Consider the following 17,239-nt stretch of genomic DNA (forward strand, 5'->3'; position numbering starts at 1 on the left):
TTATAAGTTTAATGGAAGATTCGAAGAGTTGCGATAGACCAGTTGAAAAACTAGTACTTTTATAATTATACGGTTGAATATCAAAGATATTCCTGCTATTGTATATGTTTATTGTTTTAATACCTAATTTTTATAGTTTTAGGTAACAAAACTAATAAACTCTTCAACTTTAAAATATTAGTTCACAACTACAAACAATTTGTAATTTATTGAATTAAACCCATGAGCTGAACACAAGACTGGCGAAAGTTTATTACCTAAATATAATATTTTCCGTATACAATAAAATAAATATTGGCATATACGTTACCTTGGCAGAGGCGTTGTTCAAACTTTCCGGTTCAGCAATATTAAAACATAGCATAAATATTTTCGCGTCCTGGTAAGCTAGTGGTCTGACTGTGTCGTACGCTGTTGTGCCTGAGAACAAAGAAAAGGTACCATTATAATCATTATTTCATAAACTGCATTACAAAATGAACTATTTTCCATACTTGAAATGTTACTTATAAATTTAATAGGTCTATGCTAAGCTTATTGAGAGGATAGATTTGTTGATTTTAGTAATAATTCTTTCCCTATTAGAAAGCTAATTTACGATAAATATTTTTTGTATTATATAGGTACATAGGACTTCCAGTTACGGACGAAAAAATCACTTTGTCATGATAAAATCTATATCTATTCTAATATTATAAATGCGAAAGTAACTCTTCCTGTTACCTGTTCACGGTTTAACCACTGAACTGGTTTACATCTAAATAAAACTGTGAAATATTTATTACAAAAATAATTTTAATTAAAGTACATTGAATACTTTATTTTCCTGTACTAAGCACTAATGCACTTTCTACACTCTGCTTTCTAAGCGGGATGTCTTACGGAGTTTTTTTAAGTCCCGTGAGCAATGCCGTTTACGACCTAATAATATTGTTGGAGCTAACTGTTCTTATAAACAAGTTCTGTACCTTGTATTGATACAAGATTTATATTTTATCAAAATTTAAAGTGGCTACGTTCATATGAATGTAAGATAAGATAAGAATTGATTATATGAAACTATTATTGTAATTAAAATATTGTAAAAAAATATACGTTCTGCCGAAACCCGGGATTGAACCGGGGACCTTTAGATCTTCAGTCTAACGCTCTCCCAACTGAGCTATTTCGGCTATATTGAAACTGTTGAAAATATTGTATGTATTTGTGCTTTGTATATATTTCAATTATTTTACAGATAAAAATATTGCTTTCCAATGAAAATACAGTTGATTTTAAATTTATTTAAAGTTCAAGATAAATTAACATAATTCAGTTATTTAAATATAATTTAAAATCGTCGTTATCTGTATAATATTAATATTTTCTTATAGACATTATTATGTATACGTATATATTTTTATCCAGTTTAGCGGCGCGGTTTAACCTTAAATTTATAAGTACATTGAACAATCGATATGTTACAAGTCCACGCTTAATTTAGCACATCGATTATGGTTACTGCTCTGTTCTGATAGAATTTATGACATATGGACTCTTTGGAGGTATTTTAGAGAGGACTCATAAGTTAAAGCAAGCCGATAAGTAAGCTTGTAAAGTACTGTTCTATATATAATTATTCAAGTAAACTTTACAATAAATAATTTTTGTATCGTCTATATTTGAACTCTACCGCCGATTTGGAAAGAAGCCTACAGTGAGAAGAAATGGTAACTCGCGTAGTTGCTATTCATAATAATTAATCTTCAGTCATTTGTTGGAATCCGAGTCTAAATCCAGACGTTTTTATCATGTAGAGATGCTTACTATAATTATAGTATAGGTAGCTGTTTGTTAATCTATCGTGGAATACTTCAAGCTGTTGCTTTTGACGGCGAACTCTTCAACGGAACAAGTCACAGGGATTATCGATTCTGTTTACAGTACCAAAAATGGTTGAAACTAATTATGACGTATTTCTATTAAATAATTCCGACTAAAATCTTCGAAATCGCTTCAATATATTTCGAATGCACTTTGTCTAGATCTACTTTAGTCTATATCTGAAGTAGATACGAAGTACGATTATCATTGTATCTCGGCTTAAATAATTTTATCAAAATAATTAATACCAACCTTGCATTTGCGTGGAGGCGTGAGAAAATACAATAATGAGCTCGGAGTTCGATCAATGTATCTGTCAAATTGTTACGTCATAATGTAGGTGGCGATATAACTAATGAGTTGTAAGATCGACTAGTTACTTCGCGTAGTTTCGCCCGCGTACATTTATACCCCGACTTCATGGGTCGTAGCGTGACGCAATATATTTAAAATGAGAAGGCAGATAGGCTTACCTATTGGTAAGCAGTGGTGGTATCACTCATAGATGTTGGTATTGTAAGAAATTTAAACCAACCTAATGCTAATTCCTAATCACCACCCACTAACCCTTTAAGCTAAGATGTTATATCCCTTATGCCTTGACGTTGACGACCTCCGTGGTCGAGTAGTGTGTACACCGGTTTACATGGTACGTCACTCCGAGGTCCCGGGTTCGATTCCCGGCCGAGTCAATGTAGAAAAAGTTCATTAGTTTTCTATGCTGTCTTGGGTCTGGGTTTTTGTGATACCGTTACTTCAAATTTCCATAACAGAAGTGCTTTAGCAACTTACATTGGGATCAGAGTAATGTAAGTGATGTTTTCCAATATATCCTGTAGTTACACTGGGTCAGTTAAAACTGAATCACAACAATGCTTATTGCAATTGTATGGTAGTTATACCGGATGAGTGGGTGGTATTCATCTAGACGGACTTGCACAAAACCCTAGTACCAACTTAATTTAATAAACTCTGTCAGTAAATGTAACGCTACGTTAAAGCTTAACACACACACAAACATACAAACTCTTTAACTTTTAATATCAGTATAGATTTACAAATCAAACTGAAAGCTACAGAACACTTTAAGTTTAGCGGAGTTCATGAATTAATTAAGATTTCGTTTATATATTAACTTGATATATATTTCACTGTATGTGCGTCAGTGGATGCGATTACTCAACTTGTACAATATCATCTGATCGCTTGTAATGTCGATGTTGCTTTTACAGCGATTTACTGCAATGGCCTATTGGAAATCACGTTTGTTTTACATGATATACGATCCATATATATTTTGGACACACGAAGCCTTTGTCCATGCATAATATTAGTTTATATCTTATATATAAAATGTATGCTGGTGTATGTTGGTTCATCTGAGATTAAACGACTATTTGATACATATATGTATACGATACAATACAATGTATACAATTATATAAGAGCCGAGATCGCCCAGTGGTTAGAACGCGTGCATCTTAACCGATGATTGCGGGTTGAAACCCAGGCAGGCACCACTGAAGTTTCATGTGCTTAATTTGTGTTTATAATTTCATTCATCTCGTGCTCGGCGGTGATGGAAAACATCGTGAGAAAACCTGCATGTGTCTAATTTAAAGGAAATTCTGCCACATGTGTATTCCCTTAACCCGCATTGGAGCAACGTGGTCCACCAGACCATATGCTCCAAACCATCCTCTCAAAGGGAGAGGAGGCCTTAGCCCATGAGTGGGAAATTTACTGGCTGTTAATGTTGATACAAATATATTTTCAACTATATATTTTATGCAAATGGTTTTGATAAATCTACTTTGAAAAAGGCAACTGGCCAATAAGGACTCTCTCTGCGTCTTATTATTTTTAAACGAAAGAGACAATTTCGTTAGAAAAAAAGTGTACTTTTGAATTGTTATTTTTTAAGACTAAATTAACTTTGGATCTGTTTCAGGTATGAAATAGATCCAAAGTTAATTTAAAATATTTGAATGAGAAATACGCTTGAATTTATAACGCTTTTTTGTACCACGATGTTTTTAAATTAATTTAATGACGAAGCAATGCTTTTGGGAAACGATAAGATAAAAAAAAAACGGCGAATTTCTTACGACGGTTCTCAGGTCCGAAGTGTTAATTTCCGAACCGCTGGTAGATTTTTAACGATCAATAATTAAGCTTAACGCTTCTATGTATACAAATAATATTACTGCGGCCAAACCACTAAGCCGAATTTGATGTAATTTGCTCTTAAGCAAACTTAACCTCCAAGGAAGGACATAGGATACTTTCCATGCCTTAAAGCTGACGACCGATCCCTAAAACGTCAGCAGAACCGCAGACGACAATTAGTATCGAACACATTGCTCAAGGAATTGACTTTGTGGAGACAGAAACTTGGTGTTACAAGTGTGTTCTTACTTGTTTATACATAACAATGTTATATGTAACAATGTTTGCCACTGTTTCTGTTTGAATATATTACATATGTATACATAATGTCGTTGTAAATATATTTATTTATTCATACTATGTTACATTCCAATTAACGAAATATTTACGAGGTAGACAATAAAATATGGATTGTAAAAAAATTGTATTAGCTGTAACAGGTACATGAAAAAGGTGCGATCTCTTCCAGACAACCTTTGGACACTAATTGGGGACTAATTGTGAAAAACAAAGGTGTGGCAAGGAGCACAAAAAAAAAATTAAACAGTTACGTATACTGTTGCTTATCGATTGAAACTAAGTTCCTTTTGATAAAGTATGGTTTACCAATTTTTTAAATATGGGTTTTTCTGATTTTTTTAATTATCAGCCTTAAACTGATATATAGAGATAAAATTAGTATATTGTTTTTTTTTTTTAATTTGTTTAGGCCCGTCGTAAGCACAATGAGCACTCGGATGTAAACAGTGTTCTGGCGAACTCCCCATTCAAGCAAAACAGTTTTTTATGAGACCTTTGGCCCTTTATGTGTCTATAAAGCTTTACATTACAAATGACGGTAAGTATTTACATAATATTTACTAAGCTCAACTATAAATGCGAAAGTAACTCTGTCTGTCTGTCCGGTGGTTTTTTATGGTCAAACCACTGACTCTTGACCTTGACGAAAATTAGTATAAAACAATCTTGAACCTCAATGAATGATAGAGGATATTTTTTACGACTGAAACCTGACGATGAATCCTTCAAAAACTCAAGCGAAGCCGCGGATGACACCCAGTTTATAATATTAATTAAAATTTTACATTACCGACGTAATGAAAGCCGCGTATCAATGAACGCAAATTGTTTGGAACCAGTGACCTATTAATAATTCATTACTATCGACTTTAATACAGGTTTATGTGCAAAATTGGAACTACGCAATATACATTGCTTGAATATCTATACAACAATTTTATTAAAATGAGGCTGTATGTATTTTAATATGTAACATCTAGCTAATTGAAATTCTATTGTTATGTATAAATAATACGCATGTATTAAATATATACATGTCGGAGGAGCAGGATGCCGAACAGTTGGGTTCGAGGATCGATCCGACATTCAGAAGACAATGTGGGCGTGAAATGGAGATATTCACAAAATAAAACAAAATCAAAATATGCTTTATTCAATTCAAGTAGGTTTTTACAAGCACTTTTGAATCGTCATTTAACTAACTATTTATAGTAAAGCTACCACCGGTTCGGAATGTAGATTCTACGGCAAGAAACTCAGTAGTTACTCTTTTTCAATATCTAAAAATATCATATATCTGTCATGTTAGTTAAATACAATTATATATGTAAGTTATGTCTCCTGCCTGGAAGTCAACAAGCATTATCAATCTTGTATCGACTAATATGGCTTCTTTACCAAAGTATTTTTTACAATTGACTTGAATCTATGCAACGGCAAAGTTAAAAATGACTGCGGAATTTTATTATAGAAGCGGATACCTTGCCCCAAGAATGATTTATTGACTTTGCGGAGTAGGAAACTTTAATAACGTTTAATCACTGTATTAATTGATTCAATAATCGTACACTACAATAATATCAAAATATTACAATAATTTATCTCAATTAAAAGCAAACGGTTTGCAAGCAACCATCGCATTGTTTCGCCTGTCAAAACACAACGACTCGCGTTGCCATGACGCTTACAACTCCATTCGGGGTGACCCGCTCTTAAAAGTAAATCAGCCATGCCAACTATTCGATTCATTAATTATCCAAATCAACAACTAAAGTAACCGCGCCCCTTTATAGAATTTATGAATTAAAAATAATTACTGGATAAATCTTGACCGCGTGGAATGGTGGCAAGAATGCTAGAAAATAATACAAATAAATATATAAAATAAATATAATATAGTACTTCAATATATTTAAGAACTTCATGTTGATAATTATAACGATTATATGTTTCATCATTAAAAGATAGTGTTACATTGCTATGTTATAGTCAATACTGTTTAATACAAGCTAATAGAACAATATACATTCAGTTTTCTCTTTTTATATTATTATTATTATATACATTTAAGTAAGTTAAATGAGGTAGGTAAGTATGTATGGATAATGGTTAAAGATCTATACTACTATTATAAATAGAAAAGTAACTCTGTCTGTTACCCGAAGTGGTAAATATTAAACCGATTAAGATGAAATTTGTTTAGAGATAGTTTGAATCCCTTGAAGGATATAGGATTTTTTAATTCACCATTCGAGATAAAATGGTGGTGACGGTTTGTTTGCTATAGATAAACTTATAAATTTTGCGCGGGTAAAGCCGTAGGAACAGATATTAAATATTATAAATGTGAAAATAGCTCTTTCTGTCTGTCCGTTGCTCTTTTAAGGTTCTTTATACCCTGAACCGAATTTGATGGCATTCGGTATGAAGCAATCTTGAACGCCAAGAAAGGACAAAGGGTTTTTTATACTTAATACCTGACAACCATTTACATTAGGAGGTTAAATAAGGGAATTTATAATTAAAACTGTAGAAATTCATAGTATAGACGGAATTAATAAAGTTCCACGAAAAAAAGTTAAAATTTAACAAACGAGATTATTTTTCTAAGTTGAATTTACAATCTCGCGAGATAGATTTTTATGTAACGGTGTTTACAATTTTACGGCGGTACATAGTCCCGATTCCCACGGGATAGACGTTGTTGAATGTTATTATATTAATAACACATATAGGTTTAACATATAGTATACATTTAAGTCGGGCACTGAAGGGATTTCCCCGGGGTTATGAAAAATATTACAACGTTATTGGAACATGGAAACAATACCGCGTAATGAATAAGCTTTAAAATATGTCGAACGAACGTACATTGTCTAAAAACTAATATTTATAACAACTGTTTGGTTCTTGGTATAGAGTTTATTCGATGGTAGGGCTTTGTCCAGATCCGTCTGTGTAGGCTACTCATTATATGTTATAGCGTCAAAGAGTAATAGTATTCTCTCGTTCTAGTTTAAAGGGTGAATAAGCCAATATAACGGGCACATGAGACATAACATCTTAGCCAATGTTGGTGGCGTATTGGTGATGTATGGTTAAAATGTCTTGCAGCGCCAATGTCCATGGACGATGATGGCCACTGACCAATAGGTGGCTTATGTGCCCGTGCGCCTATTGCTTCCATACAAATAAATTATATAAGTTTTTGAAGATGCAAAGTATTTAAAATGAATAAATAATAAAATATGTTTTGTTGAAATGAAGAATATTCAGAAATGAAATGTATTTGATTAATTTAAATGACATTTTGTTTCCAGCAATATTTAATTGTGTGTTGCAAAATTTAAAAAGCCTTATGCCAGATATATATATTGTAACCGATCCGATCCGTAACGATATAAATAATTAATAGCTTTTACTGAAAAATAATTAGTAACGAAATAGTATGTCTGAAGCAATCAGACTTCGCGCCAAAATGTAAACCCGAGCCACTGTGACAGGCGATCGTGCGCTCTTTTTTTTTTTTAATATCACACTCCAAGGTATTGATGCATAAGGCGAGAAGATATTTGTATAATTTATTTTTTATGCTTTATGAGATTATCCTTTAAGTGTAAAGAATAATTATTTATTACTAGATTTCGCCGTTTGCTAGCGTTTTAGGGGTTGTCTGGTATTATTAAGACAATATATTTATTAATTATAGCATGTGTTATTTTATTGTATAGCTGCATTATTTTGAAGTTTAATTCAAATTCATTCTGTAGTTTTGCGTGTAAGAGTGACAAACATCAACTTATAGAAACTTTCCCCTTTATATTAGTAAGGATAGCCTACGTTTTCATATCATTGTCTGTCATTGCGCGATCGTGTTCCGCGGTGAGCTTCGAGTTTGTTATTACAGAATAGCTACACTGGCCAGTGTTTATAATAAAATAAACAAATAGGTTAAGAAACCCGGATGTTTTGTTTATATGTATTTACGGATTTAGTAAAGTTGTAATGATGGTACAGCTGAATACAATAATGTTTGTATTGATGCTTTATTTTTAATGTGTAAGTAAAGGTACGGGCAATAGTTAAAAGGGCCAAGGACTGGTAAGATTTTTTTGTAAATAGTTCAACGGCATACGAACTGATTAGCGATAGCTATGTCGAAGGTATAACCCTGACCCCTTGAGCTATTGTTATCCCCACTCTTTGTACTAAACTTCATGCCTATATCGGCAAAATAGGATTATTAGGAATTACGTGTACATTTTATTCCTTAAACTGTCGATCTGGTGCAAATTCTGGAGTCAGACTCGACACTAAATACAACAAATAATTTATGTTTGAAGATGGAATTGATAAGTAAATAATAATCAAATCTTGTTAAAACTATATAATACTGGCTGACCTGACAGACGTAATTCTGACTTAGAAATCAGTATTTACTTCGAATACTTAAAAAAAAAAAAACATAAAGTTCATTATAATGCTTTTTAATGCGTGGCATAGAGCTTATACGTCATTAAAGTTCTTAAATTCAATGAATATTATCAATTGTCTGCGATTTTTTCTTAAATTTTCGTTCCGTTTACAAAATATTAAAAAAAAAAACTTTAAGTAAAAGACGAATAAAATCGGTGAAGCCGTTCAAGTTATAGTGACAAAGAGAAATAGAGATTAATTTTTACTTTTTTATTAGTTCATTGGAAACTTTTGGGTGTCCGATACGACGAGGAAGTATATTTCCAACAATAAAGGCAACAGCTGAGATTAGACAGATCAAAATTTAAGGTAATACACGTGATGATGACGTACGAGACCGATACAGATATAACACTCACACCATCTTCGCCGTCGGAAAGGTGACGTGACGTCTGTACGCGATCTACATAGCGTCATGTCTATTCCGAAAATGTTATAAGAGCGATGATGATACGAGGTGCGTACACACGAGAGCCATTCTTAGGATGTTTGTCTACTTGATCCCTTACGTGCCCCACCCACAGTGGCCTCATGACAAGTAGCATAATTTTAAAGAAAGAGACGTGTTGTGTAATATTAGGTATTAAATAAGAGACAGTCAAAAAAAATAACAACGTTTAAGAGTAAGCTAAATGACAAGAAATAAAATTATTATTAAAAAATCCCGGTGATTTTAAACACTAACAAATAGTAGTTTAAATAATGTTAATTTTAAACCGTTTATGATAGAAAGAAAGAAAACGAGAAAGAGAGAGAGGTCGCATGTTGGGAGCAAAACAGCTTACTATTACTTAACGAATTCTGCCAGTTCTATTGTAAGCCGCGTAAAAGAAATTCGCTCCAAAAATCTAGAAGAACAAAATTAAATCTCAATAATTTCGAACCATATAAGTATAAAACAATATAATTTGACTAATTAAAGGATCAATTGAGCAACTACTTGAATACAGTCTTGAATACTTTTGACAATTGTGAAAGGAACCGAGACAAACATTCCTTCATAACGAGGAGCGAAGATAAGTTTGTTACACAAAGTTTCCGACGTAAAGTTAATTAATCCTTCGCGGTAAGATGTTTAATTAATTATCTATTAGAATTCCCTAAAGACGATTTTAATTTAATACTTACTAAGTTTAAGAGTTTTTATAAAAAAGCCATTTAAATTTAATCAATATTATTCGATAAAAATGATATCTATATATTTGTTGCCCTTTGATGGCCAAACAAGCTTGAAATCCAAGTAAGGACATGGGCTTTATTTTCGCAGACGACCGAGGCTTATCTGACGAGTGTCCTCTAAAACGCGAGTGCAGCCGCAGGCAATAACTAATAGATGATAAAAAGGCGATGAAATACTCATTGATCTTCATAGTGAATATAAAAACGTATTTAAATAATGTACTCCTGTAATTAATGTATTATTTGTTAAATTAATATTTGCATATTCAGTCCCCTACCCACATATTTCAAAACCGGTCGTCTGCCCAAAGGTTGCCTGGAAGAGATCGCTGCTTTAGTGATAAGGCCGTCTGTTCAACTTAATCCAACTTTGTACATTTCACTAATTTAAACCATACATTACGTGTGCAATAAGTTTTGTTAATTGGACTACAATAAATAATTAATTATTAAAGAGTTTCTTCTGAATTCGTTACCGGTTTTCTTTTCGGTAGAATGTACTTCTTAAACCGGTAACTTTACGTTTTAATTTTGTGAAATAATGAGTTAAAAATGCCTATAAATTCTCTCTCTAAGCTGAACTCTGCAATTTTACTTATAATAAAAAAGTCACAGGGTGAGCATTGCTATTATCTCCACTGGAGCAGAGCAGAGTTGATTGGGTCTATTTTTGTTCTGTATTGTGAAATACAGTTCGGTCTACTGGCCTTGCCAGTGTTATCGGGTCGGCGTTTACTGAGAGAATCATGAAAAGGGAAGACCTGCTGTTTAAGTGTCATGAAAAGATCTTAGAATGCCTTCTGTGACCATGCATTCTAAGACGATACCAGAAGCTGTTGACTTCGTGTCCGCCGTCAGAAGCGATGTGTGAACGTCGTCAAAGAATGAGAAAAATGTGAGAGTACCTGCGAGTATATTTGCACGCTCATGTGCACTAGGTCTATGTTTTGTCTTCTTCTTTCAAATATCAAATAACTGATGTCAGAAAGAGAAGATTAATGAGTTCGTAACTTTAAAGCCAGTTTTAAAACTTTTAATGGTAATATGGTACACATCGTATGCAAATAGTCGTTTGTCACCGCATTACAGTTTCAGCGGTTTCATCGCTGGATGCGTGTGTTTGCGAGATAGCGACTGTTTTATGTATGATAGACGGTCCGACATGCTTGTTTTGCTTAAAAGTCAAATATTTAAATAATGAGACGACATCGTAACTTTGAATACATGCTTGTTTGAACTTCTTTATTTATATGACATAGGAGTTTGTTACATAAATTAAAAATATATTTCTGTTCTTACATTTTATTCTTACATCATATCGTTAGGCGGACGAGCATATGGACCATCTGATGGTAAGTGGTCACCACTACCCATAAACAATGGCGTTGTAAGAAATATTAAAAATTCCTTACATGACCAATATGACACTAACCTTGGGAACCAAGATGTTACGTCCCTTGTGCCTTTAGTTACACTGGCTCATTCACCCTTCAAACTGGAACACAACAACACTGAGTACTGCTGTTTGGCGGTAGAATATCTGATGAGTGGGTGGTACCTACCCAGACGGGCTTGCACAAAACCCTACCAAGAAATATAATTATATATAATTTTTTTATATACAAGTCTATGTGAGAAATGTTTGTATTATGGTCCTGTGTGTGCTTTAAAGCCGTTTATCGATTGTATATCTATTTGAAAATTCACTAACTTTAGAATGATTAACATAGCGATGTCACATATATATACGATCTTGTGTCGTGGCGTGTCTATATTTCTATAACAAAATATTATCCAAGTACGATAAAATTTTATGTAATTTTTTTTTTAATACTTTTACATTTGATGACGACATTGAGATGTTTTTGTGATGAGTATAGAAGTATAGAAGTAGATATCTGCTGTGTAAACATCTTAATAAATTCGAATCTACCAGAACTGTTTGATAGATATATACGAGTATTTGGGAGAATATCTTGATTCCTTCAACGCTAAACGTAAAAAAAATAAGCTAATGAGAATTAGTATTAAGTGCCTGTGTCAGTGATATTTATTTAATGATATTTGTTTAAGATTGATATGTTTTATCCATTTGGACGTTAACTCAAAATATCACATTTTTTTTTTATTAGCATTAGCATCCCATAAATTTTCCCACTGCTGGGCTAAAGACCTCTCCCTTTGAGGAGAAGGTTTGGAGCATATTCCATCACGCTGCTCCAATGCGGGTTGGCGGTATACACATGTGGCAGAATGTCGTTGAAATTAGACACATGCAGGTTTCCTCACGATGTTTTCCTTCACCGCCGAGTACGAGATGAATTATAAACACAAATTAAGCACATGAAAATTCAGTGGTGCGTGCTTGGGTCGACCCGAAATCATCGGTTAAGATGCACGCGTTCTAACAACTGGGCCATCTCGGCTCTCTTATTACACTTTGTTACATAATATACAATTAAGTTAATTTACCTGAAGTGTCCCAAACTGAGAAATTGACTCTATAATCGGCTACTGGACTGGTGTAGGCATATTTCTCGAAGCCTGTCGGTGTGTATGCCTGTAACAAAGAAAAATATATTCGTCTCTCTTGTTCACATTGTTTTTTTCATATGTAGAAATGTTTTGTCTCGATTCGCAAATTTTACAAATTAGATTTTCAACTACATTACATACATACAATCAACTACATTATTATATAGAAATAAATGTTATTATAATAAATATTACTGTATCGATTATTACCAAACTTCTACTCCTTTTTACCACGGCTTTGAAGTATGTAATGATTTTTTCCATACTTTTATTAAATACTAGCTGCGTCCCGAGTTAGCTCGGCTATATTACAGATTTTATCAGATATGATTAAGCGCCTGTCGGTTGTAGTGTGAAAGTATATAGCCTATAGCCTTTCTCGATAATTGGGCTATCTAACATAAAAAGAATTTTTAAATCGGATCAGTGATTAGCGCGTTCAACCAAACAAAGACACAAACATGTATTAGTATAGTTCAAACTCAACCACCTATGAAAACTTTGGCGAGGTGCAGTTATCGTTTCGGAGGAGTTTGGGATTTTACTGTAATTGGGGTTTAAATAAAACCGTATTTCCATATTGGAACGAAACGTTCAACGAAAATATTTGAAAACTGGCTGTTGGGTGTTGGGAAGCTCATAAACGTGAACCTGCTCGTTTGGTGGTATAGGGTTTTTTTTACGAATTTCATCAATTCAATCAAATTTTTTGGATACTCTAAATTTATCTTTTTATTATACGCAATTTACATAGATATAGAAAAATAATGGGGGCAGGCCAATTGGCCATCTGATGGTTAGTAGAAATATATATCATGTAATCATACCTTACATCGCCAATGTTCCACCAACCATGGGAACTAAGATGCTACTACGTCCCTTGCACCTGAAGTTAAACTCGCCCTTCTAACCAGAACAAAACAATACTAAGTCTTGTTCTTTTGGCGGAAGAATATCTGGTGAGAGTCACCTACCTAGACGGGCTTGCACAAAGTTCTACCAAGTAAGTAAATATAAAATTATATAAAAATAATGATGTACAAATCATGATAGCAATTGACGGTAGAATTTTCTGTGTCATGGGAATTAAAAAAAAATATAACTTGTCTTATTGGTCAAGATGCGATCGATAGCGATAGAGTAACCTCCAATGTTAACCGAATAAGGTAAGTCGAGAAGATCTTGGGCTCACCATGCCATGCTTCTCCACTCCGGGATGGTGGATATAATGTCACATTTAATTCGACACATAAGCAAGAGATGAATCACATTTATTATAATTGGAGCTTGCTCAGATTTGAACGTGTTTCAACATAGGTATCCGGTTCCAAGGGGAAGGACTAGGTTAAGTGAGATTCACTGGAAACACTGTGAAGGCCGGATTCTGGTCACGGATAGCAGAGGCTGCTAGATCGTTTTGATATAACGCACCTGTGACCCTCCAAGGAGCTCTTTTCAGGGCTTGAACATGATGTTCAGTAGAGTAAGAGTCAGAGAAATCATTTATTTTTCGGCCATCTCGCCTTTTGAGGCAAAAGGAATTTTTAATATATTTTTATACAAAAGAAGATTACTGTGGAGCTTTTAAAAAATGCAGTGAGAATACCAAATGAGCATATATTTATAGAACAGAACACACACAGACGATTGGTTCAGTAGCTTAAAATGAATCGGAGTGTTCAAGGTTTTTTTTTTGCGTCTGATGTTCATGTCGTGTTCGTGAAAACGTAATTACCTTTTGTAACTGAGTTTGAAAACTTTATAGAAATTAATTGCTGCTTGCGGCTTCTGATGTTTACTTTTTTAATTAAACCTCGTGACACATCGGTGATCGGGTAAAATAGCTGTACAAAATGCTTATATTGAAAAAACAAACACAGCTGCTAAAATTCTTGCTTATTTATTGCGCTGGAAATTGTCGGGCTTACACACAAGAAATCGCCAAAGTTTAGTTTTTGGACAGAAAACCCAATCTTTAATTGAATTCTGAGTTGAATCAAGGACAAAGGGATCTAAAGCATTATAAGCCATCAAACCAATGAGCAATAAGCTACTTTCTTTGTTATATTAGCTATTAAATTCAATGTTATTCCTATTTAATATTTCGTTTGCACACAGTGTGCAGTCGTGCGGTTGTGGGTGTACAATGACCACTATAATAGTGGGTGGTCCGTGTAATGGGTATATTTTTATATCTAATTTTTTTATATGGTGAGATGTTTGTTTATATTGTGTTCGATAAGTGAATTTTTTTTTTAGTGTCCTAAAATAATTAGAGTATAACTCCAAAGAGATTATCGTAACGTTGCTCAAAACTGACGGTTCAAATATAGAGAGTATCCGTTATTCTATAAGGAAATAAATATAAACTTATAATGTACTTACTTGTTAAATATAATTTATTTCAAAATCATTTAAATTATGTTACAAAAATTTGTCAAAACAAATTAAAATCAAATGTTGTATGTCATGAATTTCTCTACCAAAATTCGTTTAACACTTGTAAATGCTTTTAAATACAAGTGCATAAAAACAAGGGATGCGAGTCTTCAAAATGTTAACATTTGTAAAGGATGTTCCCACAGGCAGGTAGCGCGTTTTGTGATCAATGAGAGCACATTTAACGCCATAATGGGTTCAGTTACTGGGAAGTAAGATAAACAATATCTTTGAATTTCGTTCATCCGTAAGTCCTTAAATCTTTTTTTAAGTGCCTTTTATTTTCAATGGGCAAAAAACTTTTGTAAAGTTGAATTTAAATAATTATTAATTATATACTACTTTAATAGCACGGCGATCTAATGAATTCGGGGTTCAAACATTTGGATTCCATTGAAGACGTCAACAAGTTTTTTTTTAAACAATTCTCCGTTTTCAGATTTTAGAACTTAGCAGTATTACATTCCCCAACTTTGGATTACAGGTAAAGCAGTTGATATCGTGACAAGTGTCTCTGAACATGATATTCAAAGTTAGTAAAGTAACCTGTTGGTATAGTAGTCTTAATATATCACAGCTGGGTTAACTTTAGCTTAAGCCCAGCCTCAGCTAGAATAATGATTCGTTTTATTAGCGGCTCTTTAATACATTATTGTTTTGAAAATAGTATCTGTCGTCTTATCTTTACCTGACGTAACGTAATCCAATTAAGGTGGTATCAGACGGTTCCTTTTGCTATTTTGCAAAGGTACGAGTTTAACAAAAAAAAACAAAAGAGAAATGAATTAATAAGTGAAACGATCCAACGGCGTTGCTTATTGGTATTCGTCATAGAAATGAATATTAATTCATGTGAATGTGTCTGATACACACCTTTATATAGCTATTTGATACACAAATCAATAATAAATAGTCTTTAATTCAAATTCCACCATCCGTAAACAAAACGTCTATTTTCTTGAATATAGCAAGTGACCATTAAAATAACAAAGAAGTCTGTAATATACACAGCACATATGATATATTTTATGTTTTGTTTAACTCGTGGTGTGATTTTAATTATCAGACGTCGTACCCACGGGTATTAAGTATTCAGTAAGCGACGTCCTCGTCCAGACAATACGAAATTCAATTGTTTTGTATATACATTGCAATGAGGAGTATTATGAACGAAATTTTACTTACTTACAATTAATACTGTATTGGAACGAAGTTCTTTACGAAACGCGGCTTACAGTATAGTGAACAAGCAGAAATCGTCAAAAAATGTTAGGCCTCTCTTTCTTTCGGTGTCTTTTTATTATATACGGCTTATATTTGTTTATTTAAAATTATTTTTTGTTGTTGTTTTAATTCCGAGCCGAGATGGCCCGGTGGTTAGAACGCGTGCAACTTAACGGAATTTTCATGTGCTTAATTTGTGCTTATAATTCCTGCATGAAACCTGCATGTGTCTAATTTCAACGAAATTCTGCCACATGTGTATCCACCCACGTTGGAGCACCGTGGTAGAATATGCTCCAAACCTTCTTAAAAGGGAGAGGAGGCCTTAGCTCAGCAATGGGAAATTTACAGGCTGTTAAAAATTGTCATTTTCTTTTATTTAATAGCGAAAGCAACTTCGTTTCGGGTGTCACACGAAGCCGCTCGTTTTTTTCTGTTAATATATTGTTGATACTTAATTGAACAAGCAAAATCGTGCAGAAGGCGAATGCAATGCTAAAAGCTAATTATCTACTAAGCCAATCGTATTGAATTGTAGGAAAAAAACATTTATAAGTGTGCAAAAGGAATATACAACATACGCCATGTTGTAAGAGAACATTAAATTAAATTAATCAAATATCAATCATTGGACAACATCACATACATTACTCTGATCAGATCAAAATCAGAAGTAACGACGGTACCACAAACACCCAGATCCAAGACAACATAGAAAACTAATGATCTTTTCTACATCGACTCGGCCGGGAATCAAACCTGGGACCTCGGAGTAGCGTGCCATCCAACACGTCTATTATTATTGAATATTTTTTTGACAATCTTCGCTTATGAAGATAATGCACGATTGAGCAGGTTTCAACCTGTGCGCCACCAGTATTGTGCTCGACGCGCTTTTGTTTTGATTGTTTAGTTTGAATTTGACTACACGTGTTATCATAGCTATCACTTATATTATCTTTAAACTTATATAATATAGTATAACATATAGAATCTTATCATTGGATATGTAATTTGTTGGGTTACAAGGTAGGTACTCTTTTATCAAAAAATT

The 17,239-nt window shown here is 33.4% G+C and overlaps 1 protein-coding gene and 1 non-coding gene across 3 annotated transcripts in view; both read right to left on the reverse strand.

The window, feature by feature from the left end:
* LOC125069985 (GTP-binding protein rho1-like) overlaps positions 1-17,239 on the reverse strand; it is a 152,352-nt gene that overhangs the window by 5,232 nt on the left and 129,881 nt on the right. For both annotated transcript variants that reach the window (XM_047679640.1, XM_047679639.1), the window contains 2 exons: positions 12,460-12,547; positions 311-420 (listed from right to left, as the gene is read on the reverse strand). In XM_047679640.1, the coding sequence (XP_047535596.1) occupies positions 311-420; positions 12,460-12,547 (198 nt within the window). The remainder of the gene's footprint in view (positions 1-310; positions 421-12,459; positions 12,548-17,239) is intronic.
* On the reverse strand, positions 1,100-1,172 carry Trnaf-gaa. Its single transcript has one exon. It is a non-coding gene; the product is annotated as a tRNA-Phe (tRNA).

Source organism: Vanessa atalanta, chromosome 16 (assembly GCF_905147765.1).
Source record: "Vanessa atalanta chromosome 16, ilVanAtal1.2, whole genome shotgun sequence".
NCBI lineage: Eukaryota > Metazoa > Arthropoda > Insecta > Lepidoptera > Nymphalidae > Vanessa > Vanessa atalanta.